The 21,334-nt window shown below is 42.0% G+C and overlaps 4 protein-coding genes across 4 annotated transcripts; 3 read left to right on the top strand and 1 right to left on the bottom strand.

Annotated features, from left to right (window-relative positions):
* Positions 1-4,889: 4,889 nt before the first annotated feature.
* LOC120673381 lies at positions 4,890-10,052 on the bottom strand. The gene is made up of 7 exons (XM_039954186.1): positions 9,818-10,052; positions 9,528-9,723; positions 9,020-9,143; positions 7,871-8,223; positions 6,080-7,100; positions 5,474-5,667; positions 4,890-5,402 (listed from the first exon to the last, which is right to left on the bottom strand). The coding sequence occupies exons 1-7, from the start codon at positions 9,967-9,969 to the stop codon at positions 5,316-5,318; spliced, it is 2,127 nt and encodes a 708-aa protein (XP_039810120.1). The 5' UTR covers positions 9,970-10,052; the 3' UTR covers positions 4,890-5,315.
* Positions 10,053-12,187: 2,135 nt separating this feature from the next.
* LOC120675828 (kinesin-like protein KIN-8A) lies at positions 12,188-16,881 on the top strand. The gene is made up of 7 exons (XM_039957038.1): positions 12,188-13,375; positions 14,420-14,693; positions 14,997-15,047; positions 15,140-15,232; positions 15,311-15,673; positions 15,760-16,446; positions 16,591-16,881. Exons 1-7 carry the CDS (start codon positions 12,471-12,473, stop codon positions 16,621-16,623), a joined length of 2,406 nt encoding a protein of 801 aa, XP_039812972.1. The 5' UTR covers positions 12,188-12,470; the 3' UTR covers positions 16,624-16,881.
* A 2,709-nt stretch (positions 16,882-19,590) lies between these two features.
* Positions 19,591-21,237, top strand: LOC120676758. The gene has a single exon (XM_039958088.1). It carries the CDS (start codon positions 19,680-19,682, stop codon positions 20,442-20,444), a length of 765 nt encoding a protein of 254 aa, XP_039814022.1. The 5' UTR covers positions 19,591-19,679; the 3' UTR covers positions 20,445-21,237.
* LOC120676759 lies at positions 20,444-21,261 on the top strand. The gene has a single exon (XM_039958089.1). The coding sequence runs from the start codon at positions 20,504-20,506 to the stop codon at positions 21,020-21,022; it is 519 nt and encodes a 172-aa protein (XP_039814023.1). The 5' UTR covers positions 20,444-20,503; the 3' UTR covers positions 21,023-21,261.
* Positions 21,262-21,334: the final 73 nt, after the last annotated feature.

Below are 21,334 nucleotides of genomic sequence, written 5' to 3'. Positions count from 1 at the left end.
TTGTAATTGGTGTGTCTATATACATGCTTAATTTTATGAAAATATTCAGATTTAATTATATCAACACAGCACCACTCCTAATGTGTCTATAATCTGAACATGTTTCTGAATTTACTTTTCTGAACATGTCTAGTTATTAGCTTCTTTGTATTAAAACCTCAACATGTCTAGTTTTTTTTTTCTGAACATGTGGTATATATGCATGTTTACTTATTCTGAACATTTTTTTTTGCTTAAGCGAACACTTGGTCCTGCTATGGATCAAGGTTTTTTAAGAGACTAGACACTAGATGTTACTTTAGACATTGACTCCCACACAACACCACCACCAGCATCATTACTTATTCATTTGTTAACACCACCACCAGCGCCATTACTACAGCATTAATTTATTTCTTTTTCATTTGTGTAATGTTCAGTTTTTGTCTCTCCAAAATACAAACCAATTACAATGCCAAGAGCAAAGAAGCAGCGACACACCTGTGCTCCATCGGCCAATGTAGTATGTTCTCCTCTCCGTTTTTTTCATGCAATAGCCCCAAGTCACAGTTAGGCAACAAATTTTTTTTAGTAGAGCAAATTCATGCATCTCATTAGGTCATCAAGCTTGATACAAATCTCAATGGAACATTTGGCAAGTTAAAGGTAATGTACTGACCCACATATTCACTGCAGTAAAATCAGGTTATATAGATGGTCTCACTAACTTTTGCTCTAGTTGTCCATTACAATGGGGGTGTAGGCAAGCCTGACAGGGTGCCATTCAGGGACGCAATGGTGGATGTGGGAGGGAGTTTGTGCTAAGTCGTACTTGCTGCCACTTGTGTTCGAGAAGCCATGTTATTAGTCAGGCAAAATACTGTTATTCGATTTTGTTCTGCTCAATTGGAATTGCTTGCATTTTTCACAATTTCTCCACTCCACTTCATGCTGGTAGGGATAACTTAAGCTCATCACTTATTACTTTGATTGGGTCGGCACAACAGCGGCAGTAGTTATTCTTATGTAGCAACTTTTTGTGTTCTTATGATCTGGTAATGTTTTCTACTAGTTTAGTTCCTGCTTGGTGTTTGGTGTTAAGAGCAGGCTCACACAGACCATGTTGCAACCAATTTATGCTTTTTTGAGTTTACTATATGATTTTTTTATGGTAGAAGGTATGCACTTTTAGCAAAACTCATAACCATTTCAATTAGATCACTTATGTGTTTTTTCAATCTCATATAAGTATTTTAATGTTGGTTCTCAATAAAACTGTTATGTGGAAGCAATAATATTGATTCCCAATAAGCAATTTTATTGTTGTATCTAGACATAACAATACACTTGTTTAAGCAATTCTGTCTAAGCATTTTTTTCAAAATATAATTAAATGATCATGCCATCATTTGATTTTGGATGTTTCATTTTGTAGATGCCATGTGATAGGTTTTTGGCACCAACAAACAACCTAGCTTCCTGATCTGCTTTTGTTTTTCAGCATTCTCTGCACATGGATTTCTGAGGAAACAATGTTCAGCTTCTGAAGAAAGGCACTACCCTCTTGGTACTATTCTACTCGATTGGAGTTACCTGCATTTGTTGTAGTTTCTCTTCTCTGCTTCATGCCAACAAGATCCCATGGATAAAATGATCTCATCATCTCTTCTTTGATTGGATCGGCACAGCCGCAGCAACCATTGTTTTGCCACCCCCACCAGCAGCAACAGCGTGCCAACATTTGTCATCAGCTTAGGGAGGTAAGCAGCTCAGCGATCCAGCAAATTTTTAGATGTCATTTTTCATGCGATAGTGATGCAACTGCTGGCTACAGTTTTTTAATCATGGCTTGCTTGCTTTTGGCCATGAATTGAATTCAGTACAATGAATTTTAGCTCATGTGCTTTTGTTCATCTCATTCGACCTGTCCAGTAGCTTTTACTGGTATGTTTTAATAGAAGCAGGTAGCTGCAGCTTGACTTCGTTTAGAGAAATTGAACAACACTGAATATCTTTCCATTCCATTTTTCATTAGGTAATAACTCTAAATTAGGCAATAATATAGGAGGAATTATGCAACCATGATGTTCTATATAGACAGTAATGTTGATTCTCCATAAAATTGTCCTATATAGGACATAATATTAGTTCCTAGTAAGCAATAATATTGTTCTATCTAGGCATAATAATATACTTCATTAAGCAATTTTGTTTGAGTATTTTATAATTCATTAGGCATAACAATAACATGATTTTCATTCGGCAATAACATTATTTTCTTTTAGTTAATGATGTTACTCCTAGCTAGACAAAAGTCTTGCTCCCATTTTGGGCAAAATGCTATTCTTTGTCAAGCAAAGTTCTATTCTCAGTTAGTCGAAGTATCATTCTTAGACAAATAACTGTTAAAATCGTTGTTAATACTAGCAAAATATTGGTTACGAATAAGCAAAACAATGCATTTGCTTAACCAATTTCCAATGACCTTTTGTTTTTGGAGTGCCTCTGTTGATTATTAGGATACCCAACCTAGTTCTCCACCTGCCTAATGTTTTTGTTAGGATGGTTGGGATCCCTAATTTGTTTGTGCTGAAAAGTTGGTAACCTTAGTTCCTACTTCCATCCAACGAACGAGAGTACTACCAGTTCTGTCATTTTCTTTTTCTGGTTTGATCGAAAATGCTTATGGCGTTCCCAACAAGCTAGCGACTTAGCTAGGTGATGTGAAGCTGAGAGAAGAAAATTAACTATACTGCTCTCTCTCCTATCATGTATTACATGTGGCTAGCCAATTTTTGTTACACTGATTTGGTCTTTTTTTTGTATGGCTTATAAAGTAAGCTCATCAATCATGCAAGTTTGAAGTACAATAATGTGTTAAGAAAAGGCAATTCAGTGACTAATTATTTAGCTGCCTAATTATTTAGCTTGATCTGTTTTTTTAGTCTAATACATGTCCATTGCAGAAAGGAAAATTGTAGAAAAACAATACTGGTAGGTCGTGCAATTCTAAAATGACTGAGTTGATGTTCTTTTGTGCATATGCTGCCTGATCATGCGTGATGTGAATGGGGCCTGACTTGCTGTTTTGATTCAGATTTAGCACAATGAAAAAGTTACTTTAAGGACGCACCAACCGCATATTTGGTTGCAACTCTGGATGATTTGCCTGGGAGCATATGCTGCATGTGAATATGTTCGATTTCTGCTTTTGCCCAGTAACTTGTAGAGTGGATTGTTTTTATTGAAGTCTGGTGCATGATAACTGAGCCATCAGAGCAATTTTAGAATATTGGTTCAGCGGCTGCTGCAACAAAACTTGCCCTGAGTGTTTCAGTTTTAGAATCTTGTGTAAAAGCATGTCATGTTCGGTAAGAAATGTAGAGTACATGTGTTTTTCTTATACAAATGGATGCACTTTGTTTTGTATGGTAGCATATCATTTGTTTGGTCGGAGATGATTCTTTGTATAGATGCACAATGTACAGATTCTTAAAAGCATTGCAGGTCATGATGTGGTCAAGAAGGAAAACAAATATGCATTTTTCTTCTAATGTTGTTTGTTTGTATATTTTACTCTAATTTTGCTTCTAATCAATCTATTTAAATTGTTTGTACATTTATTCTAAATTGCTTCAGAGTTTATTACAATATACTTTCAACTTTTAACAAAACTGCTTTTTGGGACTGCATGAGAAAAAATATCATCGAAATATATTGAAGTGAGATCTTGTTTTGATGTTTTTGTTGAGGGCAACTTAATGGTGCAATCAGATTTTAATTTCGATGGTCTGGTGTAAAGTTACAGTTTTTTTAAACTTGAGATTGCTTTTGCATGCTCTGATGTCATGTTTTTTTGTCTTTATCCTCCTCTGATAATGAAGTTGCACTCGAATAGTAGTTTTTTTATTAAAAAGGGAAAATATGTTATCCAAATAACAAAAAAAAGGCAGGCCGTACGGCCGGCCTAATTTACGGCTGGCCGTACGTTAACTGCGTCCTTTTTATTGGCGAGGATTTAAACTTGTTTCTTATTTCTTTTCCGCTGGAACTCTTTTGAGTTTTGACCGCATACCATGTGACCCGTGAGCATGCAGCCGTCGTCGACATTATTCTTGAATCTTGATCAGCAAGTAGCTAGAGATGCATGTATCGGGGGCCAGTAACTAACTAAACAATTAATGATGAAGGACAACAAGCTAAGGGACTTGTTGGATTATCATCGAATAAGCAATCACATTCCATTATCGTGCAACGCCTAGACGTTATCTTTAGATTATATCAAAACATATGACTGTTTGCGGCGACACGACGAAGATAGGCTCTCATCCATTTTCATGTCAGTTGTACTCCTACTTGCGAAACAATCCGTTCTTCTTCTCATCTTATTGCATTCAAATTCTCAAAAAAAAAATCTTATTGCATTCAAAACAATATCTGGAATCGGCCAACCCAAAGCCGTCATCATCCGCGACGCAATCACTTTGCTCAAATTTGGCGATGACGGGCTAGTTCTAGCTAGACCGGCCCAACAGCCTGGCTCAACATCTAGCATAGGGCTCCGTTACTCGAGCTGTCTGAATGGGCAAAAGAGATTACGGATTTTTGTGCCAAAGCCGGATCGAATTAAAGACCACCGGCGGTTCATCCTAGACCTGCCTTGATCAGTTACGAGGGAATAAAGGCTAAACACGAGGCGGACACCAATCACCCAACACGATTGGCATGTCGCCAGTACTCGTTATGCAGCCGCACGCAATTCGCGTCAGGAAGCCATGGGGCATGGGTGGCACGGCACAAGCATTTTGTTTTGCTCGAAACAGGAAGACACAAGCACGGCAGTGCCGTTGCCAAGCCCTTTTACAAACTGGATTCTGTACTTCAAGCACATCAGATGTTTCAGCCACAGGTGAATCAGCAAGGAGTCAAATTGTTTTCACATATCAAAATTCTTCCAGGGTTTAACAGTTTACAGGCGCTTGTGCAGCAATATAATAACCAATGCAATGCAACAACATTACTAAGCTACAAAATCACGGTGTGTATGCCCAGCGAAGCTGGTTATAAACGGGGAAGAGGTAAGCAGCTTCTACATTTTCTAACCACCACAACGAGAAGTGGAAGCTCAATGGTTTTTATGATGGCAGTATCGCTCTGGAATAGTTGGTCAAGTCACTCATCCTTTCCCTACATCTGCCCGGGAGTATCTGTACGTCGCACAAACATCAGCGTAAAATTTTCCGACTTCCAATTCATATGGCTTTCTGCTTTTGTGCCTTGGTATGATTAACTGTTTGAGTTCGAACCCCAGCCTTTCGAACAAGTGGATGCAGTTCTCAGCTCTTCTCTGATTGCTGTATCCTCCGCCTTTTCGGAGGTGGTGTCATGAAAAGCTTTCTAACAGATGTAAGAGGGTCATCCTCCTGAACCATAGAAAACCAACTATGAGATGTGTTCTAGTGATACAAGGCATGATTCAATGGAAGGAGCCTACCTCATCGAGAAGGCCAATCTGAACCTCCCCTCGCGAGTCTCCATCATATCTTTTGTCCTGAGCAAGTAATGCTGTGAGAGTCAGCCTCCATCCAGGCAAGGATTCACTGATATCAGGGGAAACCCAAGGGCAGAATGTCCGGTGCTGCTTGATAGGATCAAACTCATTCATTCTGTCATACAATCCTTGTTTTTCTGTCACAGAAAGCGAAAATTCACAATTAAGAACTGTGGATACTGATGAAGAATTTTCATCACATCTTAACTAGATTAACAAAAGTAAGAAACATAAGAAAACAATGGCAAACATGCAGAGTCTTCAGTCTAATTCTTTAAGACAGTAGTAAGAATAAATAAAAAAATATGCCTCAAGAAAGAAAACTCAGCACCATTAGAGCAGTTTGTGCTAAACACTTTTTCCTTTCAATATTCTAATTATAATCAAAAGTTACAGCAATATGAAGGTAGGCTAACAAACCGCTATCAAGTTACACGTACTATAAGCCTTTTTCCCCATCCCCTTCAATTTCACATTACTACTTGTTTAGTGACTTACTGGCTTCAATCCCTTCCAATTGTCACAACTACAGAGAAATGACTTATTTACCTGATGGCCCATATGCACCTTTTTCCTTGTTGACTAATGATTTTGTTACTGTGCTGAGCTCAGTTGGCCTGGAATTGTTGGCATGGGTCTCTGCCAGGGTCACACCATTAGAAGGTTCTTCATTCGTACCCTGAACTGATGGAAATCTAGGTTCGGATCCATGTTGATCAAGTGCGGCATCTGTGCTTGTTATACTTTTTCTTGAAGGAGAACTTGATTCTGGTTGTTTTTCATTGGAAGCTCCATCCATATTAATATACTTATCTGTATCTGAATGTGAACCACCTTGTTCCTGTTCATTCATCACTTCCGGGTTTGGCATGCTCTTTTCAGAATTATCCCCAGGCTGGTGTGACTTTGCTCCTATGGGGGATGTATCAACATCATCGGTATCACCTTCCAACAAATCAGGCTGATCCGTGCTTCTTTTCCGTTTCATGGAACCTAAAGCCTTCGAAGCAACAGGAACCATGTGGCCATCGCTTCCAGAGGAAAGCGAATTGCCACGGGAGTTCAAGTCAGCTTTCAAATGTCGACTAACAACAGGAAATGAAACTTTTGGTCGGAAACTCTGTCTAGTTGGTGGAGGACCACCAGCAATGGTGAAATTAAAGCCAATATTCGCATCCTTTGAATGTCCTACTCCACAGACTACATTGGCATGTCCATTGTCCTTATCATCTTGTCCATTAGAATCTGAAACCAACTTAAAGAGTTGAAGAGGTCGTTCTACAAGAGAAAAAGGCCACAAGGCAACACATGCTCCACAAAATTGGCAATCCAAAACAACTGACAATGGATCATAATGCTGATCTTCTCGATTAGCATCTGCAGATGCTCGGGCACCATTAGCATCATTAGGTGAGTAAAGTATGATACGATCCTCCATTGTCTTACTTATTTGCTGTGGTTGGGCCAATTTAGGGCTAGAGCTGGCATCCGAATGAGATTCAGTTCCACAGTCAATAGCATAAGGAAGTAGACGGGGCTCCCATCCACATAAACTTATTATCTTCAGTGCCTGCTACAAATTAAGTGTTAAGTTGGAAGAGAGTTGAATGATTTGATGCAGCACAGAAACGCCATTAAAAAAAAGATTGTAAAGGAATACAGATATCTACATGAACGAATATAGAAGGTTTTTTGGTGTTCTTGCCCCTGCTTTCAAGAGTAATTGTAGTTTTGTCCTCATTTTTTTAACTTTGTGATTTTGCCCTTTACTATTCACAAGTCAATGCAATTTTACCTCTAGTCAACGGTCAAAACAGTGCAATATACGCAAAGACCAAGGGTCAATGTCTATACAGATAAAACATTCTAATTCCAACAAAACCAACAAATAAGGTTGCTACAGACATAATTAAGTTCTCAAACATGCAGTTGGACCCTATTCCTTTTATGGAGATTATTTTATTTAGAACCTAACAATGTAATACATGTCTTACTATTTTCTAAGCATATTTTATAGGTTTACATTTGCTTCATGAGAGGTACTGCTAAATTTTCCTAATAGCACAGTATTATTTCAGATCAGACCTAGCATATTTCATTGCATATGCCACTGGATGTTTCAACATGATATAAACTACAGCCATTAATAGGTTCTAACTAAACAGAACTTATTCAGTTACAGTAATACCACACTTAAAAAGTTGCATATGAGCATTGTGCAGGGTCAATATCATACACTTCAGACCTAAAAAGTTAGCCGATTCAGCATGGGCTCCTGTATAGAACATATAAAGAAAAATCTCACAGCACCTCCACCAATAGATGAAAAAGAAAAATCACCTGATAATATGTGTCAGCATCTTGAAAAGCATCATCCAAATCCTTAATTGTAGAGTCCTCAGTAAGCACAAATCGCCCTTTGAGGACAACTGATGAAGAGAATGGTTCTGATAGGAACTGCTCTAGCTGTGGACTCCTCTTTTTCATGATCTCCAGAGAAGAGCACGAAATTCTTGGAAGTGCTACAAGTCGCAGCAGAGAGGAGAAACACTCATAGTAGTTCTCAACTAAAACAGGAGGAGGCGTCGGTGGGAATAAGGCAAGTGATTCATCACATATATTATCAATCCATGGGCATAGAAGTTTATGCCCAGTGTCCAGCTTCAGGCTGAAAACAGCAGCAGCCTTTTCAACTGCATAAAACACGGCTCCCGATAAATAAAAGCGAATATAAACAGAGATGCCATATCAACCTAAATGAAGCATATATGCTCTCTTACAGATGAAAACAGAATGTGTTATAAGCATTCAATAAATCATCACTACACAGACATTAAGGACTTCTAATTTGTTGACATAAATTCACATAAGTGTGTATTTTATATGAGAAAGGAAAAAGTCCAAATTACTACCCTGAACTATGACCAAAGTCCAAATAACCCCCTAAACTATGTTTTAGTTAATTTTACCCCCTAAACTATATCATTTGGTACAATTTACCCCTTGATGGAATTTCTCTTTTTTGTTTCTCCACACACAAGTGGAATCATAAGTTGGTTTTTTACAGGATGATAGCGTACATCATAACGTATTTTAGAAAAATATATCATCATTTTTTTCATCATTATTTGATAGAGTAAGATATTTACTAATAAATTCATTCTTGAAATTCAAATTATATAAAACATATTGATGAAAAATTCATAATACATTTTATTAAAATGCATTGTGATATCCACTACCACCATGCAAAATTTTAAATTAAGATTCAACTTATATGTGGTGGAATAAAAAGAACAAATTTCGTTAAGGGGTAAAATGAACCAAATGACATAGTTTAAGGGGTAAAACGAACCAAAACATAGTTTAGGGGGTTAATCAGACTTTGGTTATACTTGAGGGAGTAATTTGGACTTTTTCCTATGAGAAAAGCACCCAAGAATGTCTTCTTTAGTCATAGACTCAGCAATTCAGCATAGATGCACCGACCTTGCTGTGTTGTCCATGAGGAAGGAGTGGAGAACAGGAGCCGGGCGCCACAAGCTTCACATGTTATAACATCTGGCTCAATGTTAATCCATCCTCTTCTAGCACAGTTAACTGGACTAATAACCTGGAAAAAGCAACTAGTTATCAACCACCAATACGAACCACCTGAACGCATGATCATCAGCTGTAGTACTACATCAGGACACAATTACCCACCCAGCTCTTAAAAAAAACTTTACCCACAATACAAAATACATACTCTGACCAATCGACAAAATTACAGAACATACCAAACCTTCATTTGCATTTTAACTAGTGTACTAAGCAAAAAAGTGCAGCGTTGGTACCCAAAAAATTAGCTCAATAAACATCATTCAGTTACAAAATATGCAACGTCTCCAAAGAGGAGTAAAAGGTTTACATAAAATCAGTGGCAGGTGCCCACCAGAATACCATCAATCTAATAAGCAGCACAAAGCTAAATGGTACTGTACAAATGTGTCTGGACCTTTGGCTTGGCGAACCAGGTCATCGCCTTGAATGACCCGAGCCGGCGCATGAGGTCGGCGCGGTCCCAGGGGCGGCACGGCGGCGGCGGCGAGATCGCCGACATGGCCGTCACCTGCGGCGGGAGCCGCGACCCGCGCACCAGCCCGAACCTCCTCGCCGCCTCCGCCGCTGCCTTCCCCACAGGCCTCCCGGAGCTGTCGCGCCAGATCAGATCAAACGCACGTCAAAGCCACAGTCAGATGGAGAGAGATGCACGGGAGAGGCGGGCGAGCAAGGGTAAGGCAAAACCTTGGAGCCGGGGCCGACGAGGAGGAAGGCTTGGAGCCGCCGGGGCCGCTGGGCTTGGGCTTGGGGAAGTGGTAGAGCTTGTCCATGGCCTTCTTGAGGCGCCGCTCCGAGTCGGCGCCGATGTCCCCACCTCCGCCTCCGCCGGCGGCCATAGAGGTGGCTGGCGCGGGGTGGGGGATCGGCGGTGGAAACGCCGATGGGGTGGTGATGCCGGATGCGTGCTTACAAGCTGCCGCTGCTGCTAAATGCTGCCTGCCATTAGGCGTAGTAGCGGTGGGCCGCCCGGTGCCGATAAGCTTGGGCTTTGAAACTATTGGGCCCTGTTCGCATCGTATTTTCATTTGGGCCCTGTTAAACAAGTGCTTTTCTATCACCGTTATACACCTTCATCGTTTCAATCATATCAAATAGAGATGTCTCGTATCTTAGCTACCGTATCAAATAATTATTTTTATAGGTTGTCTATTTTACTCTCTCTTTACCAATTCACTTTGTCCACTAAATCCCTGAGCAAAATTTAAGCTCAACTTACTCCCCCGATAATTTTAATTAGTCCAATCTATGCTCTAATAATGATATTTCTCATTCTTTTCTCTACGTACAAATTGAGTTTTAAGTTCAAATTCTATAAATGTATAGAGAACATGATGCTCTATGTTCAAAATATCATGGTTATTTTCGTAGGTTCGAAATATTTAACATGAATTAATCACAGAGATACAATTCAGCATGAAAAATATTTATAAAAAATCATAATATATTTTTTCTAGCATAGGGCATCATAGTATACTTTATGAGGAGAAATCAAAAGGAGAAATCTCAGTAGAGGTAGATTGGATAAATTGAAATATTTTAGGAAAGTAAATTAAGCCTCAATCTTTTTCAGGAGGTTAAGTGGACAAAATAAATTGTTAAGAGGAGAAAAATGAATTTTTTCCTTACTAAAATAGTATTACACACTACTTCACTGTACCTTTATCTTAAATAATATTTATGTAAAGTTGACCAAATTTATAGAAAAGTATAAACATATAATAACAATTACAATACTAGACAAGTTCATTATCTAGCTGTATTTAATATTAGATTCAATGAAACTAATTTGATATTGATTCTGTTCGGCTAGCTATGGTTGGTGGCGAGAAAAGCACTGCTGACTGGTTGGCTCATTAAGATGTTGGTGTTTTTTTCTATATACATTTGGTTAAAGTTAGATAAGTTTGATTTTGAAAAAAAAAGTCAAATAAACTATAATTTGAAACCGATGGAATACTAACTAACTAAATACAATTTGACAAAAGAATTCCAGGATTCTACACGGGCCGACTTCTATCTCCTCCAATGAGACATAAGATAGGCCCCTGCGATGACAATATGTGGGCTGTCTCTTTGAGCATTACTTCAAAGAGACGAAGTAGATACGTTAGCGCAGATGGCAGGGATAAGAACATCTCCAGCAGTCCCCCAATAATTCTTTCCCAATAACTGGTATTGGGAGATGTCTCAATAGCAGTTTTAGGATTATTGGGGGGAGTTGCTTTTGCAGTCTCCCAATACTCTTGTCCCAATACAATAACATATTGGGAGAGCATGAAGCCTCTTTTTATTTGAGGAGAGAGGGGTGAAATATTGAGACATCTCAATAGTTATTGGGGAAAGGGATATGTATTGGGGAACTGCTGAAGCACATTTTTTTCCCAATAGTAGAAGATTATTAGGGAATGAGAGTCTGCTGGAGATGCTTTTAAGAACCCATCTATGCAGAGCAAAGGGGAGAGAAAATAACCCAGTCAAACAACGAGAAATACAAATGAAAATGAAATTCAAGGAAATTACAAGTCTACTGTAATTGTAAGCGGTTGCATGAGAAGTTGCTTCCTGAAGTCCGTCCATCCATGAAGAATTTGTTTGGGCAACCTAAAAACAACATTCACGTGCATCGAAAATCCAAACAAAAACCAGTAGTACAACTCAAAAGCCGGCAGCTCAAGTACTTAGTTTCATATTTTGGCCTTCCCCACCAGTCGAATCACTCAACTCTCAATCATTACCCAAATCATGCGCAGATTACGCGTCAGTTTACCAGCTGCTAACCCGCCGCACCATCATAGAAAATCAGCACCGCCATGGCAGGTCAAATGCAACACGAGCACGCGATCAGCGAGCCGCTTAGCCTGCCCGCGGGGCCTCCTGTCAGCGAGCACCTCTCGACCGTTGTAGCCTCGCAGGGCCCAGGGCCAGGTCCCAGGCGACGAGGCGACGAGGCGAGAGCCTACGGAACCCGACCGTTGGAGCTCGATCCCTCCCCGGGATTTCAAACCCCCGTCCACGCATCCGCCGTCCGTCCTCATCCCCGTTCTGATCCGACGGCCACAGGGCGTTCCCCCGGTTCCACCACGTCGTCCCCCAGGCCCCAGCTGCCCTACTGTTACCACTCGCTTTACAAGAGACGAACGCCTTCTTCCTCCGCATCCCCTCCCAGATCAAGAGACCCCTGCCCCCGTCGAGCCCGGAGATTTTGCGGAATTCGAGGGCGTTTCGTCCTCGGTGTTGAGAAATTCTTCGATCCGGTGCGCCGGTTCGAGCATCTTGCCGGGAATTGGAGGAGGATTCTGGATCTTTTGTCCTGGGGAACGGGAGGGCGTTGGGTTCGATGCCGGTCGCGACGCGGTCGCGGGTCACGGCTGCCTGCGGCGGCGGCGAGGGCGCCCTGGCTTGGGGCTCGGCGTCGGCGGCGCCGGCTCCGCGCGATGGCGTGGCGAGCCACCACCACGGGCTCAAGGAGAAGATGCGCGCGCTTACGCTGCTCTACGACCAGCACAAGCAGCAGATCGCCGCGTCGCAGGCAGGAGGGGCCGTCGCGCGGCCGCTACGCCGCAGCATCCGGTCCCTCAGCGCGGCGGAGGTCGTCAACGACGAGAACGCCAAGAACGCCGAGGAGGAGGAGCAGGGCGGCGGGGTGGCAGTGCGCCACCGCGACGCCTTCGCCCTGGTCCCCGAGGCCGCGGTGCTGAGGGAGAAAGTGGCGGTGGCGCCTCCGCAGCCGCGAGCGCCGTCCAAGGACAGCCACGTCTTCGTCTTCGCGCGGCCGGCGGAGCCGCAGGAGAAGGAGAACGTGGTGGGCCACGCCGGCAACGCCATGACCTGCCCCATCAAGAAGGCGGTTCGGGTTCCGGTGCTCCCGGCGCCGCCGGCAAGGAAGCTCTCGCTGGGAGGCGCGGTTCGGGTTCCGGTGCTCCCGGCGCCGTCGGCAAGGAAGCTCTCGCTGGGAGGCGCCGTGGGCGGTAAGCTCAAGGCCGCAGCGGAGGTCGGGGCTGGAACTGGCGAGGCGGCGGAGAACCGAATCCTTGTGTTCGTGAGGCTGCGTCCGATGTCGAGGAAGGAGAAGGAGGCCGGGTCGAGGAGTTGTGTCAAGATCGTCAACAAAAAGGAAGTGTATCTCACGGAGTACGCCTCGGAGAACGACTACCTCAGGCTGAAGCGTTTGCGGGGCCGCCATTTCTGCTTCGACTCTGCCTTCCCTGATTCGACGACGCAGGCAGAAATATACAGCACCTCGTAAGAGCACAGACATCCCCAGGCTACATGCAAATGGAGCACCCAATTTTCGATTAATGCACATATTCCATAGTGTTAATGTATTATCTGCTCATCTTGTTACGGAATATGAAAACAACAAAAAATTTCAGACTACTTTTTTCCTTATGTGATGATGACAAGCAGAATCTGCTGATGAAACCTCACAAGTTGATAGGATTGTATTAGTTTGATTATCCGTTGGAAAATAATCCTGCAAAACAGAAATGTCCACCTTCATAAAAGATTTTATACTATTGTTTGCTTACCCAGCATCGGCTGAGATGGTTTGGACATGTCCAACGAAGGCCTCCTGAGGCGCCGGTGCGTAATGGGGTTCTTGAGCAGGTCGATAATGTAAAGAGGGGTAGAGGTGGACCTAAACTGACGTGAGATGAGTCGGTTAAGAGAGACCTTAAGGATTGGAATATTTCTAAAGAGATAGCTTTGGATAGGAGCGCTTGGAGACTAGCTATTAATGTGCCTGAACCTTGAACTTATTTCTTTCGGGTTTCATCTCTAGCCTACCCTAACTTGCTTGGGGAAAAAAGGCTACGTTGTTGTTGTTGTTTGCTTATCAGATGTAAAAGTATAAATATAGCACCCAATTTTCAATCATATACTTATATTACAGACTATTATTTGGTTATCTTGTCAATAAGAAGACCAAAGCTTTGTAATGTTGTTTGCTTACATCTGATGATGCTAACGTTTGAATCTGCTGATGCAGCTGCACAATGTGATAATTTATTTTAGATACGTGTCACTCATTTCGTGACGAGTATAGTACTAGTATTGTTTTCTTTAATTGCTTATCACATCTAAATGACAAAAATTGCAGACAAAAAATCCATGCCTCTACTTCATGCAGAATTCATGTCCTTGTTTACTTAGTTATCTGATAGTGACAGCTCAATGTTACTGTTGGAACTGACCAATATTCATGACATCTATTCCAGTATTAATCATTTGCAAGGCTATCACAATAATTTGTTTAAATTTAATTCTCTGTTTCTGGTTCTGCAGAACAGCAGGCCTTGTGGAGGGTGTTGTGCAAGGTAGGAATGGGACAGTGTTCTGCTATGGTGCTACAGGGGCCGGCAAGACCTACACCATGCTTGGGACAATGGAAAGCCCTGGCGTAATGGTGCTTGCAATAAAGGATCTGTTCTCCAAGGTGAGGCAGAGGAGCTATGACGGCAACTACTCAATACAACTGTCGTACCTTGAGATATACAATGAGACAGTGAGGGACTTGCTGTCTCCTGGTAGACCCCTCCACTTGAGAGAAGATAAGCAGGTACATGAATTCAACTGCTTAACCATGCTTTCAAAGCAAATTTTGTTCAGTGAATTGATTATTATTAGTGAATCCTAACTAGTTGTTAGTACTGAGTATGGTAAAAGTAAACCCTGCTGCAGAAAAAAAACTCTGTTCTGATAATGAAAAGTACTAAATTTTATTATTATCAGTGAAATGAGTAGTCAAATACATCAATTTTCAGTTCTGAATACGTGTCTTTTTGTTACGTTCTCTCCATAAAATTCGATAAGCCTCATTACTGATGCTATTCTAACAGAAAACATGTTTGTGCTATTTCAGGGAACTGTTGCTGCAGGTCTTACTCAATATAGAGCATATTCCACAGACGAGGTATCGAGCTATTTATTGGGTATGGTTAACTTGCTTGGCTTTCAAGCAAAATGGTAGGAATCTTTATACTTGAATATTTTCTTCTTTTGTAGGTTATGAAATTACTTCAGCAAGGTAACAAGAATCGAACAACTGAACCAACTCGAGTAAATGAGACCTCATCACGCTCCCATGCGATATTGCAAGTAAGATTCCTAGATTTAGTTGATTTTTGGTGAGTAATTCCTAGATCAAAACCACTCACTGCCTTTGATAATTTACAGGTTATTGTAGAATATAGATTCATGGATGGAGTTAACATAGTAACACGAGTAGGAAAATTATCTCTCATAGACCTTGCTGGATCTGAAAGAGCTCTGGCAACTGACCAACGTACACAGAGGTCAATTGAAGGAGCAAACATTAATCGCTCTCTTCTTGCGCTCAGCAACTGCATCAATGCCCTTGTGGAGGGGAAGAAGCACATACCCTATCGCAATTCCAAGCTGACACAACTCCTGAAGGACTCACTTGGAGGATCCTGCCATACTGTGATGATTGCCAATATTAGCCCCTCCAACCTTACCTTCGGTGAGACACAGAACACTCTTCATTGGGCTGATCGTGCAAAGGAGATAAAAACAAAGGTCTTATACTGTCATTTTGTGATTAAACATTTTACGTTCTACTCAGTAGAACCATGGTTAATTGTAATCATTTTATGATTTTATAGGCACTTACCATTGAGAATGAAGAGGTTCTGAATGTACCAGATTCTGAAACTGATCAAGCGAAGCTATTACTGGAGCTGCAGAAGGAAAATGGTGTCTTGAGGGAGCAACTGGTAAAGCAGCAACAAAAGCTACTGACGGCTCAGGCTCAGTCACTTGCTTCAAACACATCGCCACAGCAATCTCCGGTTCCCTCGTCTCACGTTTCAACTCCGTGCTCAACTCAAAGAAAGGTCAAGCGATCTATCTTGGCTGTGAACTTCAACACACCAGATTCCAAGAGGCCCGCAGCCGACAACACAAAGGTTGGGGAGCTCCAGAGGAAAGTTAAGACATTGGAGGCCGAAATAGAGAAGATGAAGAAGGAGCACATACTGCAGCTCAAGCAAAAGGAGGAGTTCATCCGCGACCTGATCAACAGGAAGGCTTCCAACTACTGTGAAGAGGCAACAGGTGACAGAAGAGTCGTCACGAGGGCAAGCCTGCGAAAGGCGCAGAGAGATGCATCAGCTGCAGGTGAACTGAAAAGCCCGAGCCACCGGTTCACATCGCCAGCCCCAACTGCGAAGAAGCGTACTTTCTGGGACATTGGAGGCGACAGCCCTTCAGTTCTCGCTGCCAATGCAAGAAAGACTCGAAGCCATGTTGCTACAGAGACACATAAGAAAGGTCCTTCCATGCTGCGTCAGGTATAGACATATAAATAACCTGTTCAGTTCGTGTTTCAAATAAAAAAACGTTCAGTTCTTGCGTTCACACAAGATTAATGCTGGAGGTTTTTGAGCATCTGTATTGTTTTTATTGATGTTTCATTGCATTTCACTTCCTTTCAGCCGGGATTTGCACGGCAAAGAGCAATCCAGTGAAGCATTTAAGATGCAAAGGAGGAGACTGCCTCCAGAGTCCAGAGGATAGATGTCATAGTATTTAATTTTAGCCTACCATTTTCAGCTTTGTTGATTGGGGTTTAGTTGAAATTCATTATCCTAATTTGATTTCAGTTTGCCTGAGCAAATTGAACCAGTGTAATGTTTTTTCTTAGGCTTTTTAATACATTTGAGCCACTGGAACTGTAAAACATTTGCTCCAGAGATATAAATGAGTTGATATTTAAATTAACTTGACATAATTTTCGTTGGCTTCTACCTTTTTCCAGTTTATACTTCTTTTCCCATCTGACTGCTGTTGAAACCGAAACGGTGGTAACAATTTACTTTTTGAGCCAGCTGAGCTTGCAGAATTGCTGCTCTTCAACGTGCAGTGGCCAAACTAACAAGATGAATAACAGGGTCCTCTTGTATGGATTTGGCTGTGTGTGGCTGTAGAGGCTGGACATTTATCCATCTTCTATTATCTTATTATTTGGCTAACAAATGGAACCTCCACGTTCGCTCTCAAGGTCTAGAAATTCTCATGTTAATCGGAGAAAAAAAGAAAAATTAAAATTACCCACCACTGCAATTACAAAAAATTAGCCTAAAATATCCATATACATGTTTATAAATTACCCATCAGTGCTATTAAAATATACTTCTATTTATAAATATAAAAATATCCACTGTTTTGCATATCAAGCTACATATCGTGCATACCTATGGGATATAGCAGCAGAGAAGCACTCTTGATTACTGAAGCAAGTAGCATGTGATTAGAAAGATTTGAGTTTATGAATAATAGTTAGATAAAAATACAAAATATATTTAAAATATTGATACTAGCTGCGCAAATGCGTTGGTCATCCTGCTAGTTTTTTAAAAAAGAAAAGATAACAGTGTTCCGCCTTTTTTTTATGAAACGGGAGGGATTGATCCCCTGCTGATCGGCCTCCATTTTAGCCAAAAATGTTAGCCCTGACGCTGCGGCGCACCGCCCTCTGGCCAGCCGCACTGCTCTTTCAACGGCCGTACTACGCCTTGCGCGGTTGCGCCTAGCCCGCCAAGAGCCAAGCCAAGGATTAGCAGACGAAGAATGCTGATACCCCCGGAAAAGAAGAGCACAATGAATACACTCAAGCATTCATGTAAAAGCAGACGAAAAATAATTGATCTGATAAAAAAAGAGAGGCACACCTGGCAACTGGCATTCTTTTTGAGACTTTTCAATTTGCCACATTGTAACTCTCAGGTCGTCTTCTTTGTCAAAAAACAGCGACTTGCACCTGGCTTCTATTGCAAGTGCAATCATGCTTGTATTTGAAAAAGATTAGTATAGAAACACAGGATGGATTAGATTATTGTACATTATTGAAATTTTTAATAGTATAGGTAGGATATATGAGTGATACATGTGGTATAAGGGTAACATGAGAAAGATGTCAAGGTCCATTTCATTTGGAGCCTAGGTCGGCTAGAGCATATGAAAAAACTACCCCTTAATTATATCTAAAAAATAATTATAAATTATCCTCACTAATGAAAGGTTAGATCTCTCTACTATATACCACTGAGTGGTGGTATTGTGCACTACAAAAAAATGTCAAGTTCTTTCATCTAAGCCAGTGTAGGATGGGTAATTAATGATGGTAAGAAAAAAATGCTGGAATTCAACATAACCATTGAGCAGAGGTTGTGCAGTGCGCTCCAGCGCAGGTTACAAAGAGCATTGTAATGCCAATTTCCAAATTCCTTACTTGACATTGATAAAGTCGATGCTTTATTATTTCTCATTGGAAAATTTTAACTTTCTTATTTCACACTGAGTTAAACTTTCATTCCCATCTGACACCTCCGTCAATTTTGTCAATTATCTCACATGAACAGTAACTTGTGGACTTTCTCCTCTTTTATTGGCTAAAGAAACTACCTAACTACATCCAAAATACATAAAATTACTTTTAGGATATAACAAATGGAGATGAACCCACTTTGCATAAAAAGACATATGCAAAATTTAAAATCGTAAAATTAAGTTTACCAAAATAGGCTACTTTTTAAGACTATCTAAATTTTTTAAGCCACAACATTACTTTTAAAAATTATAAAAATATACACAATAATCCTATATCGTATTGAAAAATTCTAAAGTTATTTTTAATCATACGTTACTTAGAGAATCTTGAAGTTATTTCAAAATTTTATATTTACAAAACAGATTTAAATTTGTTTTTATTTAAGAAGTTCAAATTTTCTCTATAATGTATTTTTATAAAATTAGTTTATACCATCATATGAAAATTAGTTTTTTTGTTAATATTTCTGTACCCTAAAAAATTGGACAATTTTTAAAAGTAGCCCACTTTCATGAATGTCAGTTTTAAGACCTTGAATGAGTTGTTTTGGTCTAGAAAAGAGATAGGAGAACCCACACGTTACAGTTCGTCTGAGTTAGCTAACACAACGGGTGAAAGTGTCAAAAAGGAAAGAAAATTTAACTCAGTATCTTGCAAAAAAATGAAAATTTAAGTCAGTATCAAATAGAGAAGTTAAAATTTTTTAGTGCCGAATAGTGAAATTTCTTCTCCTTGTATGGCACACCGACTTGACCGCATGCTAACTTGTAAAACAATAGTCATACTACACTAGAACAGAGCAGATAAGCATGCCAAAACATTATTGTCCTTTTAGAAGCATTGCGAAGATACTCTAGATACTAACAAGACAGTGCAATGAAATCCTCACAAAGTGAGTCCATACAAAATGTCCTACGCATGAAGTGCTGAGTAACAAATTGGCACCACAACATGCTAGGCTAATCATTTCAAGATTCGAAGCGATTTTATTCAAGCAATTTCAGAAGTTAACCGAATAAAGAAACCTCCCCGAATCCGGAACGTTTGCCACACACACAGAGAGACCGAAACAAACGGGGGAAGAAAGGTAGTCTCTCTCTCTCTCTCTCTCTCTCTCTCTCTCTAATATTGCAATTATTTCATCTCGAGATCTATTACTCCAGATAGCCACTTCTGCATCTCCGCCGCCACGCCATGGCGGGAGAAGGATCTCCTCCGACCAATCCGCCGCCGGCGAAACGCCAAAAGAAATCGAGCGCGACCACCGCCGCCTCCCTCGGCTTCGACGTCCTGCTCGACATCTTCATGCGCCTCCCCTCCCTCGCCACGCTCGTCCGGGCCGCCCACACCTGCCGCGCGTGGCGCCGCGCGGTGGCCTCCTCCCGGGACTTCCGCCGCCGCTTCCGGGAGACGCACCCGGCGCCCCTGCTCGGCCTCTTCTTCGACCCTCCCGGCGCCGCCCAGGTCCCTGCTCTCCCCGTCTTCCCCTCCTTCGCCCCCTCCCGCGGCGCCGACAGGGACCAGGCCGCCGCCGTCCGTGGCGGCGACTTCTTCCTTACCTCCCTCCAGGAGCGCCCGGGCGGCCTCCACGGCTGGCACATCCACGACTGCCGTGGCGGGTACATCCTCGTCGGTAACAGTGAGAAGAAAACAATGGCAGTACTGAACCCCATGGCGCGACGAAGCGAAAGGTTCCTTGATCTTGGCCATGACCATCATGTGGACACCCTTCATGGTACGCGCGGCTTCCCCCTTGTGTCCCACGACACTTGCCACCTCTGCTGCTCCAACTCCGAGGTGTCCCTCGACGGCCGCTTGCTCTGCTCCGAGGAAGACCCCATGTCGTTCCGCGTGGTCACTGTTGCCCACGACAAGCCGTCCAGCAGGGTACAAGCGACGGTCTTCTCCTCTCGGACACCGGCGAGTGATCCGTTCATCCCTGGGTGGATGTCCCGCTGACACCACTGCCAGAGGGCTTCAAGCTGTGGCCTCTCAACAGCAACATTCAGGCGAACGGGATGCTGTGTTGGGCTTACAACGATCTGACACAGATGCTCACACTTGACACGGCGACAATGGAGTTCTCGGTGGCCGAGCTCCCTCGATGCGTGAAGGCACTGGACTGCAGCTTCGTTGTTGGCGAGACGATCAACGGCACGCCCTGTGTTGTCTATACTATGAAGTTCAGAGTCTGCCTGTTCTTGCAGACATTGGACGGTGATGGTGTCAAGAGGTGGGCAAGGGACAAGGCCACCTCCTTAGACCCACAACTTGATGGGGTCCTGGGAAAACTGAAGGGCAGGTACAGCGAGCTCAAGGTTGTGGCAGTCAGGGATGGGTTTGCATACTTGGCAACATCGATGAAGTACCGTTCCGACATGATCCCGAGCTGGGTGTTGTCCCTCTGCTTGGAAACGATGCAGTTGGAGAAGATGTTTCAGAGGCCTTATGAGTGTTGTGTGCACCCCTATGTTATGTCATGGCCTCTTTCATTAGTTGGTAACTACGGTTGTTTCGCCCTCAGAGATGGCCCATGAACTATCCCTCCATAGAAGCCACTGTAAAGCTTGCTAGTTCAGTTTACACGCAGTGCATGTGGCGAAAGCATCAATTGTTTGGTAAACAGAGAAGCCTATGAAAGAGGAATAATTATTCTTCAGATAAACTCATTCTGTGTGTTTATTTATGTGCAACTTTCAACCAGCAGAGTAGCCGTTTTCAAATTTGTTAATGGGAATTCAGTTGAAATCTATGTATCCAAGTTTAATTTCAGTTTGCCCGAGCCAGCATAGTATTTCTTTAGCCTTTTCAGTCCATTTGAATTATTGAAATCAATTTTTTAAAATTAA

Source organism: Panicum virgatum, chromosome 5N (assembly GCF_016808335.1).
Source record: "Panicum virgatum strain AP13 chromosome 5N, P.virgatum_v5, whole genome shotgun sequence".
Taxonomy (NCBI): Eukaryota; Viridiplantae; Streptophyta; class Magnoliopsida; order Poales; family Poaceae; genus Panicum; species Panicum virgatum.
The sequence above is the reverse complement of the archived record's forward strand: the minus strand, read 5'-3'. Positions and strand labels throughout refer to the sequence as shown.